The sequence below is a fragment of the Colossoma macropomum genome, unplaced genomic scaffold, assembly GCF_904425465.1.
Source record: "Colossoma macropomum unplaced genomic scaffold, Colossoma_macropomum, whole genome shotgun sequence".
NCBI lineage: Eukaryota > Metazoa > Chordata > Actinopteri > Characiformes > Serrasalmidae > Colossoma > Colossoma macropomum.
In genome coordinates, this window is record NW_023494810.1 from 29,303,272 (window position 1) to 29,329,517 (window position 26,246).

Below are 26,246 nucleotides of genomic sequence, written 5' to 3' on the forward strand. Positions count from 1 at the left end.
CTTTTCTCTTCACACTACTGCTGTTGAGAATGATGTCATACCTTCCTCACAATCTCTTCTCCCTGAGCGAGAGGTCACCTCTCGGACACACACTCACAGTCACCAGTATTACATACAAGAATAATTTGTTATCCTGCAGCTACCCTTGGTGGACTAACGCTGGACTCAAATAAACACTATGAAAAAAGTCAATTTGGTGCTTTTCAATGCTAAAACCTATGTTATTACATGTAATAACGCAAAATATGTGGTAATAACACAGAATACCACACAAACAATGTTATTACATAGTAAGTGATAATAATAACATGATAGTAAATTGTTACTATCATATTAAAAACATAGAATTTGTTCTTTTTTTAGCTTTTACATTTTTACATCATTTAAAAACATCAGTTGGCTTTTGTGTTATTATTTCATGAAAAATGGACCAACAGAATATTCCAAAATGGTCCAAAATCACTTGGAATATATGTTGAACATTAAAGTTAAGAACACATATGATACTCTTTATGCAGACAACTATATAAATACATGTACAGCCATCATGAAGTTACTAGTACAGGCCTTTAAACTACTAGCCCAAGACAGCTTCATACAGCTGAATTTTCAATATATTTTTAATTTGGACCCACAGCTCTTTATTATTTTATTATTTTGGCATAGATGGCAGCTAAATTTACATCATTCACCAGACATTGTGACTGGATACCCAACATAAACTACATAAAATCAGCTTAGTCTGGTCCTTAAGTTCATAAAAGCCTTAACTATTATTCTGATACAAACTGATAGTTAGTTAAATCTACCTTTGTGGATTCATTCATGACAAAGTGGTAGACCCAGCCTGTCAGAATAAAGAAATGAATAGACTTCATCCACAAATCCACTGAGAAAGCCGAATAGCCGTTTTACTTTTGCCAACACTTCACTCGCAATAACTTTGAGTTCCTGCTAAGGATTGCCAATGCTATCACAATAAAAGTCCCATGGAAATCATTGTTGAAATACTGTTAAACTTAAAATATTCATTAACCCTTTTGTACGGTTCCCACAGTTTCAAACTGGGTTGCAATGTTCAGTTTCAAATGCTGATGCCAGCTACTTACTTTAGTTCTATCCATTCATCAAGTCTGCTCATTTGTCCTCCAACAACATACAGCTCATCCCCAAAAATGCAGCCAAAACATGCCAACATCAATGACATAAGTTTGTAAGAATCTATATTAGTTAAACCTGCCTTTAGTCTTCACCAGCCATGCACGGTGAGCATGCATGAAGGCTTTGTTTCTGTATTTTACAAGTGAACACAGAATACAGTTTTGTATGTTTCGCTAACAAAAAAATTCAAATTGGAAAACGTTCTGCTTTGTCAGCCATGCTAGACACGCCTGGATTAAAAAAATTTTGCCTAATTTGTGCTGCTGATATTTTATGCTCCATGATTTGCCTCAGATTCGCAGTGTGTGGCATGCTAGCCAAAGTTGAACTGATTTAGCCAAACAGCCAACTCAACTCTCTTAGCCTCACAATCAGTAAGTTATGTATTTAATATAGAATAACTTGCCCATCTCGCAACACAATCTGACCATAACATTTCTGACATCAGATCCAGATGCAGTGATTTGAATCAATGTAAACAGACATAGCTGTGCCCAGAAGAGCTTCTTCTCAGTATCTCTTTAAAAAAGTTATTTTAAAACAACTGATCTTTGTCAGTTCCAGTGAAAACAGAATCATAACTTATGAAGTGTAACCACTTTAATGGCTAATAAAAAAAAATTACCACAGGATCCATTTCAGCTAGTTTGCCTACAAATGAACATGCTAATTCCCCCCTAGCATTCAGCTGATGATGTGGAGTTGATACAGCATAATAACCACATTCTAAAAGTTCAGTAGTAATAGTTATGGTCTGTGGTGATTGAAGAATTGCTATATTGACATTGACCAACTTGCGTAAATGAGAGTTTATCAGCACTGTCCAAAGAAAAACAAGTATCTCCAAAAAAAGGAGGTTAGGGAACCAGCCTTGTGACCGGAAGGTCGCCGGTTCAATCCCCTCAGCTGACAGTACGTGACTGAAGTGCCCTTGAGCAAGGCACCTAACCCCCAACTGCTCCCCGGACGCCGTGGATAGGGCTGTCCACCGCTCCTGGCAAGTGTGCTCACTGCCCCCCAGTGTGAGTGTGTTCACTAGTGTGTATGTGGGTGTTTCACTGCACAGATGGGTTAAATGCAGAGGTCTAATTCTGATGTATTCAGACACAGTTGGCTAAAAATGTTCATTTCATTTCATTTCACAGGAGAAGGCAAAACACCCTTAACTTTTAATGTAAGTTAAAGTGATTTTATTATAAGTAATTTGGGGCATTTCTATTGGTCCATTGATCATGACATTTTTCAGACAATGTAAAGGAGAACTGCCATGTTCAAATGACGTAGAAGAATAAAAATCAACAAAAATGGACATGCTTGTTTTTCTTTGGACAGGAACGATATGCTACGTAGTTAAAATTCATACTTGGAAGAAAAACAATCCTTTTTTCCACTACCCTCCCTTGAAGAGGTTTTTTGAGTCTGAGATCCTCTGCTCCAGTATATTTCACACATTTTCTTCCTAATTTGCTCCTAATGTATGCAATTTGTCACATTAATCACCTGTGAGAGGCTCTGAGCAGAGCAGGCCCCAGGGAAACAGCACTATTTCCCAAGGCTCATGTCCTAGCAGCTCTGCTAGCCACGCTAGCCATGCTAGGGGGTCTTAGCGGCAGCTTACAGCAACACGATTGTAATAAATCTCCAATCATCTCCAGATCAGATGAGATTTCAGGCATGGCCAACCGCTCGCCCCCCTCAACGCACCCTCACAGTGAGTTGAGCGCTGCTACCTTGAGCTGACGAGGCAGTCGGGTGGCTGATGCGTCCTGACAGGGTGAAGGCGGACGAGCCTTAGCGTGATTTATCGGAAAAAGATGCGTCTTTTTCTGCAGCTGATGACTGACTAGCGTGTGTACTCCAACGGATCCAGCGTTTAGCCTCTCCATCCAGAAAGAATGCGAGCGCTAACCGTTGAGACTTGTTTAACAAGTTGAGGAATTAGCCCTGTGGAAATGGCTTTTCAGCACCTGCTGAGAAAGCTGGTTATAGCAGTGTTTAATAGAGGCCGCAGGCAGAGCTGCTCCTGCTGGAAGAGGAGGTCTGAGCTCATTCCTGCAGTCAGGTTTAAATGGAGCAGAGTACAGTATATGGAATATGAACTGTGTATGAAGGAGTCTGACTGAATGAGAGATTTCTTTATGCCTTAATCTGTCCATTGTTTCCATCTCTCTCTCTCTCTCTCTCTCTCTCTCTCTCTCTCTCTCTCTCTCTCTTTTCCTCTTTCTACCCTTTATATGTCTTTCTCACTCTAACTCTCTCTTTTCTTTTTGTACTCTTTAACTGTCTCTCTCTCTCACTGTCTCTCCTTCTCGTTCTTTCTCTCTCTCCCTTTTGTCTCTCTTTCTCTCTCTCTTTTCCTTTTTCTACCCTTTTATATGTCTTTCTTACTCTACCTATCATCTGGTTTTCTTACTCTCGCTCTCTCGTGTCTTTTTCTACACTTTACCTCTCTCTCTCTTTTTCTACACTTTACCTCTCTATCTCTTTTTGTGCTCTTTAACTGTCTCTCTCTCTCACTGTCTCTCTCTCTCACTATCTCTTTTCTTTTTCTACTCTTTATCTATTTTATTCTCTCTATCTTTCCTTGTACCTATCATCTGGTTTTCTTACTCTTACTCTCTTGACTTTTTCTACACTTCTCTCTCTCCCTGTCTCTCTCTCTCTTTCGTTTTTCTACTCTTTGTCCATCTCTCTCACTCTCTCTCTTTCCATTTTCTACCCTCCTTTATCTGTCTTTTTTACTCTCACTCTCTGTTTTCTTTTTCTGCTCTTTACTTGCCTCTCTCTCTCACTGTCTCTGAATCTGGGATTTTTTATGCTTTTATTCTGTCCATTGTTTCCCTCTCTCTCCCTCTCTCTCTCTTTCTTTCCTTTTTCTACCCTTTATCTCATTCTCACTCTCACTCTATCTTTTCTTTTTTCACGTTTTACCCGTCTCTCTCTCACCATTTCTCTTTCTCGCTCTCTCTCCCTCTTTCTCTCTGTCTCTTTCTCTCTTTCCTTTTTCTACTGTTTATCTTTCTCTCATACTCTTTCCTTCCTTTTTCTGCCCTTCATCTGTCTTTCTCACTCAGTCTTTTCTTTTTCTACTCTTTACCTGTCTCTCTCTCTGCCTCACTCTCTCCTTCCTTTTTCTACTCTTTATCTGATTTCTCACTCCCTCTTTTCTTTTTCTACTCTTTACCTGTCTCTCTCTTTCACTGCCTCACTCTCTCTCTCTTTCCTTTTTCTACTCTTTATCTGATTTCTGACTCCCTCTTTTCTTTTTCTACTCTTTACCTGTCTCTCTCTTTCACTGCCTCACTCTCTCTCTCTTTCCTTTTTCTACTCTTTATCTGATTTCTGACTCCCTCTTTTCTTTTTCTACTCTTTACCTGTCTCTCTCTTTCACTGCCTCACTCTCTCTCTCTTTCCTTTTTCTACTCTTTATCTGATTTCTGACTCCCTCTTTTCTTTTTCTACTCTTTACCTGTCTCTCTCTTTCACTGCCTCACTCTCTCTCTCTTTCCTTTTTCTACTCTTTATCTATCTTTCTCACTCTCTCTTTTTTCCTAATCTTTACCTGTCTCTCTCTCACCGTCTCTCTTTCTTGCTCTCTATTTCTCTCTCTCCCTTTCTGTCTCTCTCTTTCCTTTTCCTACTCTTTATCTGTCTCTCTCACTCTCTCTATTTTCTTCTTCTACCCTTTATCTGTCTCTTTCTCACTCTCACTTTCTTTTCTTTTTCTACTCTTCACCTGCCTCTCTCTCACATTGTCTGTCTGTCTCCCTTTTTCTCTCTCTTTCTCTCACTCTCTCTTTCCTTTTTCTACTTTTTATTTGTCTCTCTCACTCTCTCTCTCTATTTCCTTTTTCTAATCTTTCTCTCTTTCTCACTTTTCTTTTTCTACTCTTTACCTGCCTCTCTCTCACTGTCTCTCTCTCCCTTTCCCCCTCTCTTTTTCTATCCGTCTCTTCTTTTGATTCCTCTCATTTTATCTTTCTCTCTTTTTTACTTTCTCCTTCTGTGTATCTGTCTCACTCTGTTTCTCTTTTTCACTCTCTTCTTTTCTGTTTGCCTTTTCTTTAGTTTCTCTGTTCTTTGCTTTCTCTCTTTAGCTCTCTGTTTCTCTCTCATTGTCTCTCTGTCTTTGTTTCTGTTTCTACTCTTTTTACCTTTTATCTCTTTCTTTCACTCTCTCACTTGCTCACTCACTCACTCTCCTTGTTTCTTTTTCTCTTTCTCTGTTTAACTTTTTATCTGCCTCTTCTGTTTCTTTTTTCCTCTTTTTTTCACCCTTTATCTACCTCTCTCTTCCTGAGCTGTCATGTCCCCCACACAGCATCAATCAATCTGACATTATCTCAGTTTAACAGCCTCCAATGTGGTTAAATCAGTGGATGTATGCTAATCTAACAGGTTGTTTGTACGGCTGAGTGGCCCAGCAGAGGCACCTCATTTATACGCAAATCTATCTCCAATAAAGCTTACTCGCTGTGACCACAAAGTCCTCTCTGAGAGAGAGAGAGAGAGAGAGAGAGAGACAGAGAGATTGATGCCCATACAAAGCACCTGTCTTTGTGTTTTTCCAGGTTGATTCATTCATACATAAACTCTGATTCTCAACAAGTCAATCATAGGTGATGATCAGTGTGATGCTGTGTAATAACCAAGTCCAAGTCTTGTTGAAGAATGACAGTCTAACCTGCACTAATCTACAACACAGCAATACACTGCAGAGAACAGCGCGCATCAAATCAGTCTCAGTCCCAGACAGAAAACATAAATAATGTGAACCACTCCTAAAAATATTAGAAGCGAAATGTGTTGAAAACATTGAATTAGTAACAGCTTATATAAAATGCAATTGGTGTTCAAACATGATGTGATTTGAGGAACATGGTCCAACATCAGATATGGCTAAAGCTAAAGCTAAGAAAAGGTTCACATCTTCAGGTGAAGGCCTGATGGTGTACAATCACAGCTAGGTCAGGGGGGTCGGCAATGCAAATGTAACAAAGATCCTTTTTTGTCCTTTCAGCAAAAATCAAACCACCTTGACAGCCACAATAATTTATGTCCATTTTACCATCTTGGCTGTAAATATGTCTCAGTATGTGCTATTGTTAGTGTAATGTGTAATGTATAATGTAACCTAAGGCTAACAAATATAATGAAAATGCAGACTTACTTTGCTCTGCTTTAAGCTTTAGCTCAGCTATAGCTGCTTTTCTCACATCTCTGACAGGAAACTTCTCCTCAAAAGTAGAATAGTTTCTTGTAAAATATCTCTCAAAGTTCAAATTTGTACCTCAAATGGTGCAGGAGGCAAGCTGACTTCAGCTTCATGACTTTTTAGTGTTTGACAGTTTAAATGCAGATTAAACGTATCGAGGAAACCAGCTGGATTAAAAACGCAAAAAAGTTTATTGATCTCCAAATTTTCAATGTTTGTCTTAAATCTTTCTCTTTGCGTTTAGCTACTAGCTAGGTGAGATTGCTAAGATGATCATCAGTCTTTGTGCCAACCTTCAAGGTTAAAGGGTGAATTAGCGGTTATACATTAACTCCAGCATTTAAAACTGTTTATTGTTAAAAGTGTGTGCGACCAGTAAAGCTTTATTTTACTGCAAAGGAGGATTAATTTATTAACCCTGGGCTAGCTGATGTTTATGTGAAGGTGAATAAAGCTCACAAGCCTGATGTTGTTCAAACATGAGATAATAGACAATGTATGCATATAATAAGCTGAGCAAAGTTTACATCTTCAGCTACCAGCCAGACATTGTTAAAACATGCTATATTATCAGATTTGACCAGTTGATGACTATATAGCTAAAACTAAATAACGATCTTCAGATAACAGCCAGTTGCTGAAAACATGAGCAAATATCAGACATGATTATATCTGGCTAAATAAAGATAAATAAACTTAACAACTTCAGCTAACATCCATAAGCTAAAAACATGAGCAAATATCACAAGGCTAGCTGATAAATACATAAAACTAAATAACATTCACATCTTCAGCTAACAGCCAAATGTTGAAACAGGAGACAACCCTTCCAGCTGATGGCTATAAGGCTAAATAAAGTTCATTAATATATTCAGCTAACAGCCAGAAGTTGTTCAAAAAAGGTAGACATGGCCAGCACTGGCTACATATCTAAAGCTAAATACAGTTAAGCTAAAGTTAAATGTTGTGAAAACCTGTGACAATATCAGATGGCTAGCTGACAGCTATATAAAGCTAAATAAAGTTTGTAATTGTCAAGTAACAGCCAGATGTTGTTCAAATATGAGACAATATCAGACGGTTAACTGACAGCTATATAAAGCAAAATAAAGTTCATATCTTCAGAGACATCCACATGTTGCTAAAATGTGACAATAAAACCAGCTAACAGCTACATGAAGCTGAATACAGTTCACATCTGCAGATAACAGCCAGATGTTGTTAACAACAAAATCAGATGGCTAGCTGATGACTTTTAAAAGCTACGTAAAGTTTTCATCTTTAGATAACAGCTAGAAGTGGTTAAAACATGAGATAATATAATCAACTAACAGCTACATAAAGCCAAAATAGATCTTCAGGGAGCAGCCAGATCTTAGAACATGCTACAGTATCAGATATGGTCCATATCCAAAGTATATATATATCTAATACACTTATACGTTGTTAAACCATGAGATGATATAGCTAGCTAACAGCTCTGTGAAGCTAAATAAATTCACACATACAGCTAACAGCCAGACTGTTTTTTATTATGAGACAGTATCAGATATGGCTAGCTCAGGGCTATATAGCTAAAGCTAAATACAGTTCACATTTTCAGGTAACAGCCAGATGTTTTTCAACTGAGAATATCACAAATGGCTAGCACAAGTGGCTATATAACATTTTTTCAGAAATGAGGCAGTCCAGGTGTCCAGCTGACAGCTACATGAAGCTAAATAAAGTTAACGTCAGGTAACAGCCAGATGTTGCTCAAACATGAGACATGTCAGGTACGGCCAGCTGGCAACTACAAGAAGCTAAATAAAGTTAACGTCAGGTAGCAGCCAGATGTGGTTCAAACATGAGCCAATATCAGATGGCTAACAGACTAAAGTTCACATCTGGTAACAGCTGGCTGTTGTTCAAACATATCAGATATGGTCAGCTGATGGATGTTAGCTAATTACAGTTCGCATCTTTAGGTAACAGACAGATGCAAACATGAGACAGTGTCAGTTATGGCTAGCTGACAGCGACAAAAGGCTAATTAAAGTTTACGTTTTCAGATAACAGCTGAATGTTGTCAAAACAGGAGACAAATTACCCAACTGATGCGTATATGATGTCAAATAAAGTTCACATCTTCAGGTAACAGCTATTTAACAGCTGCAATATCAGTTATGGTCAGCCGATGACTATATAGCTGAAGCTAAAGCAATTAAGAGGTTGTTAATACATGAGACAACATAGTCTCGAATGGCTCTGTGAAGATCAATACATTTTACATGTACAGCAAGCAGCCTCAGCTTCTTTCCAAATATGAGACAATATTAGAAATGACTAACTGAGAGATGTAAAGCCAAAGCTAAATACATTTCACATCATCAGGTTAACAGTTAGAAGTATTTCAGTATCAGATATAGCCAGTGGCTACATAAAGCTAAATAGAGTTCAGGTCTTTATCTAACAGCCAGATGCCTTTTAAATGAGATAATATCAGATATGGCTAGCCAGCAGCTATATAAAGCTAAAAGAAGTTGATATCTTCATCTAACTCATGAGACAATATCACACATTTCTTGCCAACAGCTAAATAAAGCTTAACAAATTTCACATCTTAAACTAACAGCCTGGCTTTGCTCAAATAAGAGATATATCCAATATGGCTAGCTGAGGCCTACATAGCTAATGACAGATGACAGCTATATGAAGCTTAATAAAGCTTACATTTTCAGGCAACAAACTAGCACCAGATGGCTAGCTAATGGGTATATAAAGCCAAATAAACTTCACATTTTCAGACAACAGCCAAACGTAGTTAACATATGAGTCAATATAGCTAACTGATCGCTATGTGATGCTAAATACATTAACATATCCAGATGTGGCTAGCTGGGGGCTTTACAGCTAAAGCTAAATACATTTCACATCTATACATAATCGTTATCTATACAAAACAGTTAGATGTGGTTAAAATATGAGTCAATACAGCCAGCTGACAGAAAAGTGATGCTAAATAAAGCTCACATTTTCAGATATGGCTAAGAGATGAGAGCTGTATTGCTAAAGCTAAATATAGTTCACATCTTCAGATGACAGCCAGATGTCTTTCGAATGAGACAATATCTTATATGTCTAGCCAGCGGCTATATAAAGCTAAATAAAGTTCACACCTTCATCTAACAGCAGAAGATATTCAGTTATGAGATAATATCATGGCTTGCTGACAGTTATATAAAGCTAAATAAGTTTCACATTTTCAGCTAACAGCCAGATGTTGTTCAAATATGAGGAAATATGAGGTATAGCCAGCTGACAGCTATATAAAGTTCACAGCTATGTGGTTTCCACTAGGTCACACCGAGTTCACGACAGGTAAGCAGTCAGCGTGTGAGTTAGCACAGGCCGACGCTAACGAGCACCCAAGCAGAAACACTCTAATGGACTGTAGCCGGACCCTCAAGTCATTCCTCATTTCATGTCCGGGGTGTTAGTGAAGGTAGCCTGGTTTCCCTCGTGTTTTCGCCACATAGCATGCTAGCTTTTAATTGGATGTGTCAAACCCTCACGCAGGCTTGAGGTGCCATTGTGGGGATGTTAGACGCGCCGCGTCCGGCCTTTCTGTAACGGAGAAAGGGCTGATGAGCGCAACGGAGCCAAACAGCTCAGAAGGAAAGAGGAAAAAAAAACAAATGAGCCTTCAGTGAACATGGTTCTTTGCTCTTGCGTAGGGTAACCAGAGGAGGCTAAGAGCAGGAGGTTGATGGGCCTCAGAGGGAGAGCTGTACAGGTATATTAGAGTGTATATGTTTGTGTGAGATCATTACATACTATGCTATTAGAGCACACTGTGTTCAGGGCCTTATTACTAGCAAAATAAACCTGACCTAGCGGGCTGTCTGCCTCTGCAAACCTGGCAGGAAATAAGGCCATTTTAATTTAAAGAGAAAAAAAAGGAAAAAAAATGGTGCTAGCCTTTGTGTTGGCTCTCACGGATGACCATCACTCAGTCGCTCTCATCTGGTTTAGGTGGATATTCGGACCATCCATTCCTATTAGCGCTTCACAGCAGCAGGGCGCTAACAACGCTGAGCTCCTCAGCATTTCTAAACCTTCAGAGCCACCATGTGGCCACCAGTGGTACTGCAGCAAAACCGAGCAGCAGCAGCATCTCAGCATCAAATGACTGAGGTACGTGCACAAGACAAGCTCTCGAGACAGAAATATATGCAATTTGGACATTCAAGAGAAGCATTTGCACTTTCGCCACTCTCCGCCAATTACTCTGTTGCCGCTTTTTTATTTTTTCTGCAAATATGGAATTTTGCAACAGTTTTTCTCCCAATTAGCGAGGACCCCAGCACCTAAACAAGGCAGAAGATGGTTCAAAGCGATGAGTGTTGTGTCCGCATGTGACGGGGGGGGCAAAATCTGACCTTCACAGCACCACCAATGCTGTAATTACTGCTGTGGCACCAAAAAGAAAAAAAAAAACAGAAAATGAAAAAATGTTAAATAAATAAATAAATAAATGAACAAATAAACATTACCTCTGTGCTCTCTCTCTCCATCAGAGAGAAAAGAGAAACAGCATCAGTCAGAAAAAAAGCAGAGCGCGATGATGCTGGTGGCATTTCTGGTGGCCATAAAAAGGTCACCTTGCATTAGTATCAACAAAACAGAGGACAGGCATAATTAAAGAAACGGGCGTAATTAAGCAAGGGCCGCAGCTGTCTTTGGGGAAGGACTTTGCATATTATGAATGATGCAGGGACTAGGGCCGAGAGTGACCTTTTGCCATGCTAAAATATTTATGTACTGCTGGTCACCGCCTCGCCGAGAGCAGAGCGTTTCATGAATTATGCAAATCAGAATTAGTTAGCTCATGGGTGTCAATTAGCGGGGGAAGTGGACATTATTTCAGTTTTGCTCTTTTTTTTCTTTTTCTCTCGCTTGAAAATGTGGGGTGGGGGGGAGACGGGTGTTAGGGCACAGTGAGGTGCGAGGAGGTTTATTGCATGGCCATTTAACATCATACATATTAATACAGTCATTACGGAATTGTCCTTCCCTATCCACAGGAAACCTCCTCAGCGTGGGGACTGGAGCGGAGTGACTTTGCACTTCCTCTGCAGCCGTCGACACACAGCACTGACCACACTCCTGTAAGGACTCAAGTGACCCGTCATGAAACTAACCAGCTTAATCCTGTATGAATTTTTCAGTATCTGCTATGAAACACTTTATGGTAACACTTTATTTCGATGGGCCCCTGTAGGTGTTTAGAAACTAACCGCTTTTCTTTAACGCCTTTTCTATAAGCTGTAGGCTTATTATTTAGTTATTAATCCAGTATGAATTTTTAAAATTCTACAATAAAACACTTTATGGCAACACTTTATTTTCAGGGTCCCCTTTAGATGCTAAGTAAATGCTCACTTTGTATTTAACCCCTCAAAACTGTAGGCTTAGTTTTCAGCTATTAATCCACTATGAATTCAAACTGTAGGCTTATTTTTCAGCTATTAATCCAGTATGAATTTTTCAGCATCTTCCATAAAACACTAAGATAATGCTTTATTTTGTGGGCCACCTGTAGACGCTTAGTAGAAGCTCACTTTGCCTTTAACCCCTCAAACTGTAGGCTCATTATTCAGCTAATAATCTAGTATGAATTTTTTAACCTCTACCATGAAACGCCCTTTATGATAACGCTTCATTTTGATGTTCTCCTGTAGATGTTTATTAAAAGCTCACCTTGTCTTTAACCCCTCAAATTGTAGGTTTATTTTTCATTTATTAATCCAGTATATATTATTCAGCATTCACCATAAAACACTTCATGATAACACTTCATTTTGATGGTCTCCTGTAGATGCTTAGTACAAGCTCACCTATTCTTCAACCTCTCAAATTGTAGGCTTATTATTCAGTTATTAATCCAGTATGATTTTTTTTCAGCTTCTATGATGAAACACTATATGGCAATGTATTATTTTTATGGTCCCCTCTTAATAAATGCTCACTTTGTATTTAACCCCTGTAACTACAGGGGTTAAATTCAGTTATTAATCCAGTATAATTTTTTTAGTTTCTACAATAAAACACTTTATGGCAACACTTTATTTTCAGGGTCTTTTCTAGATGCTAAGTAAATGCTCTTCGTGATAGTGCTTTATTTTAATGTTCTCCTGTAGATACTTAGTACAAATTTACCTATTCTTTAACCTCTCAAGCTGTAGGCTTATTATTCCAGTATGATTCCAGTCTCTATGAAGAAACGCTACATGGCAACATTTTATTTTTATGGTCTCTAGATATTTAGTAAATGCTTACTTTGTATTTAACTCCTAAAACTGCAGGCTTGTTATTCAGTTATTAACCCAGTATGACTTTTTCAGTATCCATGCTGAAACACTTTATGACAACACTATATTTTTATGGTCCCCTCTAGATATTTAGTAACTGCTTACTTTGTGTTTAACCCCTAAAACTGTAGGCTTATTATTTATTTATTAATCGAGTATGATTTTTTTTTTTTTAGCATCTGCAACAAAAAAAACATTATGCTAACAAATATGATAATATTTTGATGGGCCTGTAGGTGTAATAGAAGCTCATCTTGTCTTTAACCCCTCAAACTGTAGGCTTATATTTCAGTTATTAGTCCAGTATGAATTATTCAGCATCTGCCATGAAACACTTAATGATAATGCTTCATTTATTCTCCTCTAGATGCTTAGCACACGCTAACCTAATCTTTAACCCCTAAAACTGCAGGCTTATTATTGAATTATTAATCCAGTATGAGTTTTTCAGTTTGTATGCTGAAACACTTTCTTATTCAGTTATTAATCCAGTATGAGTTTTTAAGTGCCTGCAATAAAAAACATTATAGTAACATTTCATTCTGATGGGCCTGTAGGTGCAATAGGCGTATTCTTTTTAACTGTCTAACTGCAGGCTTACTTTGAGTCATTAATCCAGTATGAATTATTTTATGTTGAAACGCTTTATGACAACACTGTATTTTCACGGCCCTCCATAGACTCATCTTTAACCCCTAAACTGCAGGTTTATTATCCAGTTATAAATCCAGCATGAATTTTTCTGTATCTACTATGAAGCACTTTATGGTAATGCTTTATTTAGATGGTTCCCTGTAGATACCCAGTAGATGCTCACCTTGCCTTTGAAGAAATAAACGGTAACACCTCAGTGTAGAGGACATTATGACCAAGGCTGTAACTGGTCATTTTTACTACATTATTACACAATAACTACAGTGAATTAAACACTTTCCTCGCCTTTTCATTTGAGTGTTAAATGTCATGATCCTTTTCACAATATTTTAGGTGTCCATTCCAATGTGTAATCAGTCAATCTGACTCACTGTGTCTCCAGCCATGGAGTAATTAATCTGGTCAGCTGCGCGTGACCCTGGGGTACCTGTACTTCCTCGAAGAGTTCGGGTTCCCCCGGACACCGGTCGGCATGACAACATCACCACGGCGACTATGAAGATGACCCGCAAGAGCCACATGGACCTCCCCGAGGGTCCCATCCTGAGCAAGAAAGAGAGATAGAGAAAAGGAAAGAGAGAGAGAGAGAGAGAGAGAGAGAGAGAGAGAGAGACCATTCATACAACACTATAAGAGTTACCCCACACTGCAAATTTGCTGTGTGTATAATAATAATTCAACAAATAAATATGTGGGGTTACTACATTTTTCATAAACCAGGATGAACCCTGGACAGATTCCAGGGTTTGCAGGTATTTACAACATACAGAGTCACCAGTCAGAAGGAAAGTTCACAACCGTTTATCTTTTGCATTAATTATTTAATAGTTTCTTCATTTAGAAATCCCAGCTAACATTGTGGTGCTACTTATACAGGACTTTAAAAATGATATAAATTATAACACTATCAATGAAGGTCACACTTTATATTGACTGTCTTACAATTCACATTACATTTTTTTAGAAAACAGTTCCAGTTTCATAGATTATAATTGACCGATCAATTCTTCACCCACACACGCTGCTGTTAGGTTGGATAAGCTTTACGGATGCTGGCCAAAATGCCATTCAACATAATAGGATGCAATAGCACACCTTGTTAAGAGTCACTACGTAACTACAGAAAATACTGCATTGCTGAACGGTGTTGCTGTAAGTAATTGACAGTTGGCAGGTTTTAAACCATGCTAATGTTAGCTTGATCACAAAAAACTTGACCTGCTCAATTCTAAGTGTGACCTTCTGCATAGATACAAAATAATTATCATTTAAAGTTCTAAATGGACCTGCACAAATGGACCTGTGCAGGTACATTTTTTATTCATTGAGGTACAAACAATGTAAATGTTCCCTCAAAGGTACAACAGTGGTTTTTAGGTTCAATTGTGAACCTTAAATACATTTTCCAGGTAAAAAGTACATATTTGCACCTTTTCATAACCGAATCTTTTAAAACAGAGCAAGGGGACGAAACAGGGTGTGTGGAGTCAATAAAACTTAGAAAATATCATTTCAATGGATTATGGTACAGTTATGTTCCCTGACTAAAGGTACTGAGATGTGTGACAAGAGGGGAACTGCCCCAGTGACAGTTTAGCACCATTTTCTCTGAGAGTGTATTTCGGTAGTGTTGTGCTGTAGGTTCACTTTAGGCTGAATAAGATTCTGGCCAATGTTCTGTGGAGCTTGTCCAACCTAGCAACAGTCGCATTTGTGGACAAAGCATGATAATCAGTTCACTCTAATATTTCAAAATCAATGCAGACAAATTCTTCAGATTGTTGCATTTTTATTTCCCTCAGTGCAGTGATGTCATCTCACCCAGCGGTCACTCTCTGCCCAAAACTGTCCAATCACACCGTCTCCCACCTGCCGGACAAGTCGGACATTTCTCACCCCTCCTCTGAAAAACTGAGAGAGAGAGAGAGAGAGAGAGAGAGAGAGAGAGAGAGAGAGAGAGATAAAAAGACAGAGACAGAGTGAGAAAAAGAAACAGAAGATGGAAAGAGAAACAAAAATAGATAGAGAAGAAAGACAAAAATAAACAGAGAGAAAGAAAGAGGGAGAAAAAAAGAGAGAGTGAGAGAAAGAAGAGAAAAACAAACAGAGAACAATAAACAAAGAGATAGAAAGAGAAACAAAGATAGAGAGAACAAAGAGAAAAGTAAACAGAGAGAAAGAAAGAGGGAGAAAAAATGAGAGAGAGAGAGAGAGAGGAAAGAGAGGCAGGAGAGAGAGAAAGAGTGAGACACAAAAGAGAGAGAGAAAGAAAGAGAAAAGACAAACAGAAAGACGAAGAAAGTCAGAGAAAGAACAGAAAAACAAACAGGGAAAAAAGAGAGATAGAAAGAGAAACAAAGATAGATAGATAGATAGATAGATAGATAGATAGATAGATAGATAGATAGATAGATAGATAGATAGATAGATAGATAAGTAAGTAAGAGAAGAAAGAGAAAAGTAAAAAGAAAGAAAGAGGGAGAAAAATGAGAGAGAGAGAGAAAGAGAGAGAGAGAAAGAGAAAACAGAGAGAAACAGAAAGACAGAGAGAGATGGAAAGAGGGATAGAGAAAGAAAAAGAGGAAAAAGAAAGACAGAAACAGAGTTTGAAAGGGAAGCAAATAAAACCAGAGAGAAACAGAAAGACAGAAAGATAGAGAGAGAAAAAACAAGAGAGGAAAGGAGAGAAACAAAGAAACAGAAAGAAAAGGAGAAAGAAATAGAGGAGAGAGAAGAAAAAGAAACAGAGAGAGAATTAGAGAGAGAAAACCATAAAGAGAGAGATACACAGCGAGAGAGTAGTGAAAGAAGTTAAAAGGAGACACCGTAGAGCATAGACGAGAAGAGAGAGAGGGGGAAAGAGGGAGAAGAAAAAGAGAAAAGAGGGTGAGTGAAAGAGGGACACCTTCAGAGGCACACGGCCTCAGGGCTCCAGTTCACACAGTAAGAGCAGAGATGAAGCTGATTTATTGTTTACAGTGTCTCACCTCCCCGCCGGCTCACAGTGATCTCATGATCAAACTCACACACTACAGCAGAGAGAGACCACCAACAGACACACACACACACACACCTAATGCAGCGTCTCACTGGGGTCTGTCTCTCTCTCTCCACACACACACACACACACAATAAAGAAAGAAAAACACACCCTGAGTCTGGTCACAATACCACACACACACACACACACAGGTAGACAGCCTGCAGGGTCCTACTGTTACATCACAGTGAGTGCACTCAATAATCTGATCACATGTCTACAGTTATCTGATTATTCAAATGGTCATGTAAACAGCACACTCTTAGATAAGAGTAAGAAATCTGATTAAGAAATCTGATAAAGAGAGCTGCATTTTAGCTCAGTAATCAGATTTCTCAGTGCATGTGAACTCTTACTCTGATTTCTTTCGCATTTCTCAGTCTGCGCATGTGTGAAAACAGACAGCGGTACCGTAAATAAGCGAGCAGCGTTGCTGCGAGACGCAGCAAAACATTTTGGAGCAACACTGAAATCAACTACATGCTTGACTAAATGAAGGACTTAAATTTTAATTTTTCTTCATCTTCTAGATGATGTATGTTCATATAAAAAAGGGCTCGATGTTTAAAAAAAAGCCGCAGCATGAAGTTTGAGTTTTACATTATGTTTACGTCACGTCTTCTTCTGTGAGTTTACTGGCTGGTTGCAAAGCAGAAATCTGATTACTGCCTGACTCATGTAAACGTGGAGTTTCCCCATTATCTGATTACTCAAGTGCATGTAAACGTGTTGATCGGATTACTGACAAAATCTGATTTTTTGCAGTTATCAGATTATTAATTGCGTGTAAACGCATTCAGTGTTTCAGAGGGAAAAACAGACTAACTGTACTGAGACCACCTTTTGTTTAACTAATTTACCTGTTTTAATTCTAATTTATCTGTCCATCTGTCTGCCTGTCTGCCCTTCTCTCTGTCTTTCTATCTGTCTTTCTGTCTGCCTGTCTATCTATCTATCTATCTATCTATCTATCTATCTATCTATCTACCTATCTATCCATCCTTCTGTCTGTCTATCTGTCTGTCTATCTGTCTATCTATCTATCTATCCTGTCTGTCTGGTTCTCTGATTATGACGCAGAGCAGGGATGCAACTTTTTTTGCAATAAAATCTTAACAGGCTAAGAATCTCTTTTTTAAATTATGTATTATTATTATTGTCACATTTACTTTTCTAAGGATTGCATGAATATATTTTGGATTGTTAAAAAAATAATGGTAACCAAACTTTTCATTCAAATTTCATTCAAAACATGAAATATATATATTTTTTTACTTATTACACTTCTGAAACTTTACTGGTTAATTCACAACAGCTACATAAGAAATCTGAAAAAAGATTAAAGTAATCCCATGCTAATCCTAAAGTAATCCAATTATGTCGCATGTTTTGTGTAATCCTACAACTCTGGGTTATTCATGTTAGTTTTTAATTGGTACCTATTTACAATTTCAGTTTAATCCACTTTGCAGCAAACAGGCTAAAAAACAGCCCAAAATCCTGCTGTATATTTAAATCTACCTGATAAACTACAGAGAATCTCCATCTATGGAGCCCCAGCAGGCGAGTTGCTCTCTTTTGCCCCCTTGTGGCCGCATGCTGTATTACTAACTACACTTTTCACCAGTTACAGCTTAAATTAGTAACAGGACAAGTTTACAAGACAATGAGAATACAGAGCGGGAAAGAGAGAGAGGGAGAGAGAGAGAGAGAACAAGGAACAGAGAAAGAGAGAGAGAGGGAGAGAGTGAGAAATAGAGAAATATTAAGACAGAAAAGGAGAAATAAGAGTGAAAGAGAGAGAAACAATAGGAGAAAACAGAGAAAGAAGAGTGGTTTAGATATACAGAGAGAGAAAGACAGAGAGAGACAGAAAGAGAGAGAATCAGTCGCACATCAAAATATCATTTACAAGCAAAACAGCACTGATGTGGCACTAGCAGTAATGCGACCGACTGAACTGGAAAGTTCTTGCAGGAGAGAATCTAACAAAAGTAATAAAGCTGAAAGCTCCAGTTCCCCTTTAAAATATGTCACATAGGGGTATGAGGCCTATACAGAAGAAAAATGTGCATACTTCTCTTTATTTTATGGCGAATATATGTACAATACACGTGATGATTTCCAAATATATTTCCAAATATATTCCTCATCCTAAATAAATGCACAATGTGTCAACATATGTGATGGCTTCGCACTGAAATTCCAGATATATTTACTGAGTGTCAACATATGAATATTCACTATATGGCCAAAAGTGTGGACACCTGACAATCACGCCTACATGAGCATGTTGGACATCCCATTTTAAAACCAGGGGAATTAATATGGAGTCACTCCCCCCTTTTGCTACAACAGCCTCCACTCTTCGGGGAAGGCTTTCCACAAGATTTTGGAGTGTGTCTAGGAATTTTTGCCCATTCAGTCAAAAGAGCATTTGTGAAGTCAGACACTGATGTTGGACAAGAGGGCCTGGATCCCAATCGACGTTCCAATTCATCCCAAAGGTGTTCAGTGGGGTTCAGTCATGCTGGAACAGCCCCAGACCATTATCCCTCCTCCACCAACTTTACTGTTGGCACTGTGCATTCCAGAAGGTAGCGTTCTCCTGATATTCACCAAACACAGATTTGTCTATGACATTGCTGGACAGTAAAGCATGATTCATCACTCCAGAGAATGTTTCCACTACTCCAGAGTCCAGTGGCAGCATGCTTTACACACTCCAAGGAAACATATTTCATGAAGCTCCTGATGCACAGTTCTTGTGCTCATGTTGATTCTAGAGGCAGTTTGTAACTCTGAAGTGAGTGATGCAACAGAGGATAGATGATTTTTACACGCGATGGACTTCAGCACTCGGCAGCCCTACTCTGTGAGTTTGCGTGGTCTACCGCTTCATGACCAAACTGTTGCTGCTCCTGGATGCTTCCAATTCACAATAATATACTATATTGCCAAAAGTATTCACTCGCCCATCCAAATCATTGAACTCAGGTATTCCAATCACTTCCATGGCCACAGGTGTATAAAACCAAGCACCTAGGCATGCAGACTGCTTCTACAGTCTTTCACATTTGTGAAAGAATGGGTCACTCTCAGGAGCTCAGTGAATTCCAGCGTGGTACTGTGATAGGACGCCACCTGTGCAAGTCCAGTCGTGAAATTTCCTCACTACTAAATATTCCACAGTCAACTGTCAGTGGTATTATAACAAAATGGAAGCGACTGGGAACGACAGCAACATAAAATGACAGAGTGGGGTCAGCGCATGCTGAGGTGCATAGTGCGCAGAGGTCGCCAACTTTCTGCAGAGTCAATCGCTACAGACCTCCAAACATCATGTGGCCTTCAGATTAGCTCAAGAACAGCGTAGAGAGCTTCATGGAATGGGCCGAGCAGCTGCACCCAAGCCTTACATCACCAAGCGCAATGCAAAGCGTTGAATGCAGTGGTGTAAAGTGCTGCCACTGGACTCTAGAGCAGTGGAGACGTGTTCTCTGGAGTGACAAATCACGCTTCTCCGTTTGGCAATCCAATGGACAAGTATGGGTTTGGCGGTTGCCAGGAGAACGGTACTTGTCTGACTGCATTGTGCCAAGTGTAAAGTTTGGTGGAGGGGGGATTATGGTGTGGGGTTGTTTTTCAGCAGTTGGGCTCGGCCCCTTAGTTTCAGTGAAAGGAACTCTTAATGCTTCAGCACCAAGAGATTTTGGACATTTTCACGCTCCCAACTTTGTGGGAACAGATTGGGAAGTTTGGCCCCTTCCTGTTCCAACATGACTGCGCACCAGTGCACAAAGCAAGGTCCATAAAGACATGGATGAGCGAGTTTGGTGTGGAAGAACTTGACTGACCTGAGTCCTGACCTCAACCCGACAGAACACCTTTGGGATGAATTAGAGCGGAGACTGCGAGCCAGGCCTTCTCGTCCATCAGCGTCTGACCTCACAAATGCGCTTCTGGAAGAATGGTCAAAAATTCCCATAAACATACTCCTAAACCTTGTGCAAAGCCTTCCCAGAAGAGTTGAAGCTGTTATAGCTGCAGATAGTTCGGCAGAACTACTTTACAAACATTCTGATTTGGTCTATTACTTGACTAAAGGGGAATAAAAGTCAATGATAGTCCTCGCAAGTATAGCAACACTGACATACGTGTGTGTGTGTGTGTGTGTGTGTGTGTGTGTGTGTGTGAGAGAGAGAGAGATTAGGAATGCAGTGTACAGTGCAGCAGCACATTCCCCATTCTCTTTACACAGGCAGGTGCACAGTGTGCATTTTTATCACCCCTGTGTTCTGACACACTCATTAAAGCACACACACACACACACACACACACACACACACACATACACACACACACACACATACACACACACACACACACACACTGCACAGACATGTATTTGTCTATAAATGTTAACACGTTCTCACAGTGTAACACCCTAGTTGACATCCTTTATCTCTCTGTGTCTCTCTCTTACTCTTTCTCTCTTCTTTCACACACACACACACACACACACACACACACATACACACACTGCTGTTGCAGGCGATGACGTCAGCTCATCATCCTCTTTCATTTTCCTGCTATTATCTTCCCTCAACACATCTGATCTAAATCTATTACACTGAGAGAGAGAGAGAGAGAGAGAGAGAGAGAGAGAGACAGAGAGGGAGAGAGAGATAAAGAGTGATGGAGAGGAAAAGAGAGGAAACAAGAAAGAGAAAGAATGATTGAGAGAGAGCAAGGAAGAGAGAGGGAAAGAGTGACAGAGAGGAAGAGAGAGCAAATGAGAGAAAGAGAGAGTTGAAGACAGAAAGAATAAAAAGAAAAAGGAAGAAAGAAGAGAGGGAAGAACAGTGGAAGAGAGACAAAGTGAGAGACAGTGGAAGAGAGAGAAGAAAAAGAGACAGATATGAGAGAATAAGACAGAGAGAGGTGAAAAAAGAAAAAAGAGAAAGGATAGATAGATAGATAGATAGATAGATAGATAGATAGATAGATAGATAGATAGATAGATAGATAACAGAAAAGAGAGAGAGAGATTCCCAGGTGTGTGTCTATCTCTCTCGCTCACTCACTCGCTCGCTGTCTGTGTTATTTATGTGGTGTATTAGAAGAAGTGCTCTTGAGGAGCTGGGGCACGGCGGAGTTCATCATCAGGAGTGGAGTCGTCTGGAGATTGTTTTGATTTGCACCTGGCTTGACCTTAATCACGCACACACACACACACACACACACACACACCATCAAACACACCTCATTGACATGCACTTTGAAAAACAACTCCGACTCCAAAAGGAAATCCATTTTACACACAGCACTGTGCAAAAGTCAGAAACCACCCTTCATTTATTTCATGTACAGGTTATTTATTGCTCAGCACCAGGAAAAGGCACAAACAGAAAATTACACAGAAGCCTCAAGAACTAAATATAATACCACATTTTTCAATATCTAGGTCAGGGGTCGGCAACATTTGCCTCTTTTACTGCCCTGTTTCGGCTCCATAGCAGAATTAGATTTCAGGTAAAAACAAAATAATCCTCCTTTACAGTAAAATAAAGCTCTGCTGATCATTCTAACATAGTTTTAGGAACAAATGGTCTTAAACACTGGAGTTAATGTAGAACTGCTAATTCACCCTTTAATCCTGAAGGTTGGCGTCCAGACTGCCGGTCACCATAGCAACGCAGAAAACAATCTCACCTAGCTAATAGCTTACGAAAAAGCAAAGAGAAAGATTTAAGACAACATTGATCATTTAGAGACGAATGGACTTATTTGCAGTTATAAAAACTCCAGCTGGTTTCCTGATACGTTAAATCTGCAACGAGAATCTGTCAAACACTAAAAAGTTGCGAAGAGTTCAAATGTTACATTCTGGCACCTTATGCACCATTTAGTGTAGAATGGGAAAGTTTGAACAAGAAGCTTGTTAATGAAGCACTTAATGAACTTGCACTTAATGATCATTTTGAGTGGAAATGAAGGGTGGACCTTTGCACAGTTCTGTACATACATACACACACAAACATTACCTCTGACAATAAGGAAACATAGAAAAACAAAACCTTTCTGGTACAAGACAGTAGTGTTCTTAAAGAAGCCTTTAACCAGCATTGAATATGTTATTCATGTTATGTAATATTCTGTGGTTCAGCATTGCATCCCTCAGTCTTATCAGTTTGATAGAATTTATGATTTTGCATCCTTTTTGTTTTCCTCCATCAATGTCCTCTCAATACAATACCCAACATGCATTATGGGAAATATATCATACAAACACTGGGCCCCCCCACCCCCAAATGACAATATAGAAATTCACTGATGTAGAGGTGAATAAGTGCAATTTGGTTCCTAGCAGTAATGTTAGATATCTGGTTTCCTTCTGCATTAACCAGCTAGGTTTCATGAGTCTGCCCTGTAGTCATCTTTCAAAGGAGTGCCCCTTTAAGGCTGTACTATGTAAGATTTGGGGATTTGGAGACCTCTCTGGTGGAAATATGTAATTAAACGCAACACACTGAGAAATATTTTGTAATGTGGGTTGTGTTTTGGACCTCAAAGAGCAGATGATTTCAATCTGACATTGAAAGACAACTCAACCAAACATGCTGGTGTTTTCAATGGTGTAAAATGAAAAAAAAAAACAAATAATAAAGAAAAACAAGTTTTCTTGTGACAGCGAAGATACTGTAGACGCTGCTCATTGCTCAGGCCAATATATCCTCCCAAATCTACACATTCTGCTTAGTCTGGTCTATTTACTTTATTTCTTACTGGCCATTACCTGCCATTGTGAGTCAATGATCCAGTTTAAAATAAATGAATAAAAATGCATAAAACAGTGAATAAAGAGAGGCCTTCCAGGCAAAAATGAGCAGTGTTAATTGGGCGTTCTGCCTTTTAAATTGTTGTGTGACTAAAATCCCAGAAGGGCATCAATCAACTTTGATATATATGGGCCAAAATATGTGATTTTATCAGTAGTTTGAAAAAGAAAACTGATAAATCATTGTTCTGACAAAACCTGCTATTCATACCAATTAAGACACTTTGATGAACATGAAACTGAGTGTTGAAGCTAAATACATCCTTAGCTGCTTTTGTGTTTTTCTTACTTAGATTAAAAGGTACCAATGAGAAAAAGCAATGTATCTCACTTTTTCACCCAATCTTTCCTCCAATTTTGTGGTGGTCAATTCCCACCCTCTCGCAAGTTCTCCCTGCCATATAGTGATATTAAGCTGGGATGGTGAAGGCTAAATCATGCTTCCTCCAAGACACATGAAGCACCACAGCATCTTTTCAAACTCCTGCTAATGCAACATCATTGGACAGTTCAACACGCTTGGAGGAGAATGCTAGCACTAACTGTTAGGTCAGCCAACAGACGCCTGTTTTGGCAAGAATAATTCTGAGTGATGGTGGTACTCACCCAAAAAGAGAGTAAGGCCAGTTATGCTTTCTTGGACTCCATGGATAGCTGTGGCATCGCCATGGCAACTGTGGCAACCATGGTAACGGTTGCACAACTTGGGAGCAAACTTTTGTTCAAAAGTACCCAGACTCTTCTAATTAGTGAATTCAGCTACTTTAAAGTGTACCCATTGGTAACACAGGCGTAAATCTCTATAGAAAACCACTGATCAATAGAATGGGACACTGTGGAACAGCAGCACATGAGCCTAAGGTCACCATGCCCAATGCCAAGCATCAGCTAGAGGGGCTTGAAGCCCCCCAGCATTGGGCTGTGGAGCAGTGGAACTGCATTCTCTGGAGTGATGGAGCTTTGGGATGAGTTTGAACCGATTATCCAACATTAGTAATTGACTTCACTAAAGCTCTTGTGGCTGAACGCAATCAAATCCTCACTGCAATCTTCCAACATCTACTGTAAAGCCTTCCCAGAAGAGTAGAAGCTGTTACTGCAGCAAAGGTGTTCAAACCTTCTATTAATACCCTTCATTTCAGAAAAAACACTGGATGTGCAGGTGTCTACAAACTTTTGGACACACAGTGTAAGAGTAAATGGGATTATATTACTTCTAAAATATTCCTCTGTATTGTGAGTATGAAATATGTCTATCCAGCTGTCTGTTTGTGTTTGTGCTGTAAATACATGCTAATGCAGACCTCATCTTCATATCAGCTTCCTCACTGCTGCTGTGTCCAGGTGTGTGGACATGCACCTGAACAGCAACGTGCCAAAAAGCCATTAACCTCCTGCAGCTCCTTCCAGTCACATCTTTGGAAGACCTGCATGTGCACACCCACCACGTCAGCAGCACCAGCCTGGATCTTCATTACACTATTCCATGCAGCAAAGCTCAAACGGGGCAGAAAAACGGCTCCGAAAACAAGCATCCCCACCAGCAAAAGGAAGCCTTGAAGCGCTGGGTTGGCAACAAATCAAATTTACAATGTTTTCTCAAATCTCAAATAGAGTTTCTGTTTTACTGCCCTGTTGCAGCTCCACAGCAGAATTAGATTTTAGGTAAAAATAAAATGATCCTCCTTTGCAGTAAAATAAAGCTCTGCTGATCGTTCAGCATAGTTTTAACAATAAATGGTCTTGAACTCTGGAGTTAATGTAGAGCTGCTAATTCACTCTTTGACCCTCAAGGTTGACGTGCAGACTGCTGGTCACCATAGCAACACAGACAACAGTCTCGCTTAGCTAGTAGCTAACCAAAAGGCAAAGAGAAAGATTTAAGCTGAACATCAATAATGTAGAGATGAATGGACTTCAGCACTTCAGCTGGTTTCCTGATACATTAAATCTGCAATGGGAAACTGTCAACAGTTGCAAGGCTGAAGTCAGTTTCTCTTTCGCCAACTTCTTGTTCAAATTTTCCCATTCCACCTTAAACGGTGCAGCAGTTACAATATGGCTGATTTCAGCCTCATAAAAAGTTGAACGTTGAGAGACATTTTACAAGAAACTTCCACTTTTGCGAAAAAAAAGTTTCCTGCTGGAGATGTAAGAAAAGTGACTATAGCTGAGCTAAAGCTTAAAGCAGAGCAAAGTAAGTCTGTGTTTTTGTTTATATTATATTTTTTAATCTATAATAGGACATCAGCACATACTGAGACATATTTACAGGCAAAATGGTAAAATGGACATAAACTGTTGTGGCTTCTAAGGAGGTTTGATTTTTCTTGAAAGGACAAAATGGCTCTTCTTAACATTTGGTTTGCCATTCCCTGGATATTGGAACATTGCTGTGAGGATTTGATTGCGTTCAGCCTTTAGTAAGGTCCGCTACTGATGTTGGATGATCAGTTCTGGACCTCCAACTCATCCCAAAGGTCGTAGCTGGAGCTCTATCACTCCAAAGAAAGCAAATCCACTGCTCCACAGCTCAAAGTGTGCTCGCCAATGCTTGGCACTGGGCATGGTGACCTTATACTCATGTACGGCTGCTCCAAAGTGCCCTATTCTATTGGCAATGCTTTTCTAGGGAGAATATAGAAGCTGTGTGTGTGCAATCAAACACCTGTGTCAACAATAGATGCACCTTAAAGTAACAATTCACTAATGACAAGTGGTGTCTGAATATTTTTGAATAGTGTAACGATGTCATAAACTTCATAATCAACTCTTTTTGAGAGTACATCACACCTGGACACAGTTTGAAGTGAGTGTGTGCTGGTTTAGGTATGCAGTTTGGTAAACTTCTATTACTTGTTGGCTACATTAGTCTCAAATCTCCAGTGCAAAACTAAACTTCAGACACTAAATGTGTCTTGGCTGATTGACCACATTTAAGGGCAGACTTGTGTAAATGTAATTATTTTGCTGCTTTATCGC

General features: G+C 39.4%; 1 protein-coding gene across 1 annotated transcript in view; it reads right to left on the reverse strand.

The window, feature by feature from the left end:
* Positions 1-26,246, reverse strand: part of tafa4b (TAFA chemokine like family member 4b) — a 79,895-nt gene that overhangs the window by 30,321 nt on the left and 23,328 nt on the right. The window contains exons 2-3 of the mRNA XM_036560183.1: positions 15,205-15,294; positions 13,811-13,926 (exon numbers count right to left, since the gene is read on the reverse strand). Of these exons, the coding sequence (XP_036416076.1) occupies positions 13,811-13,925 (115 nt within the window). The 5' untranslated portion in view covers position 13,926; positions 15,205-15,294. The remainder of the gene's footprint in view (positions 1-13,810; positions 13,927-15,204; positions 15,295-26,246) is intronic.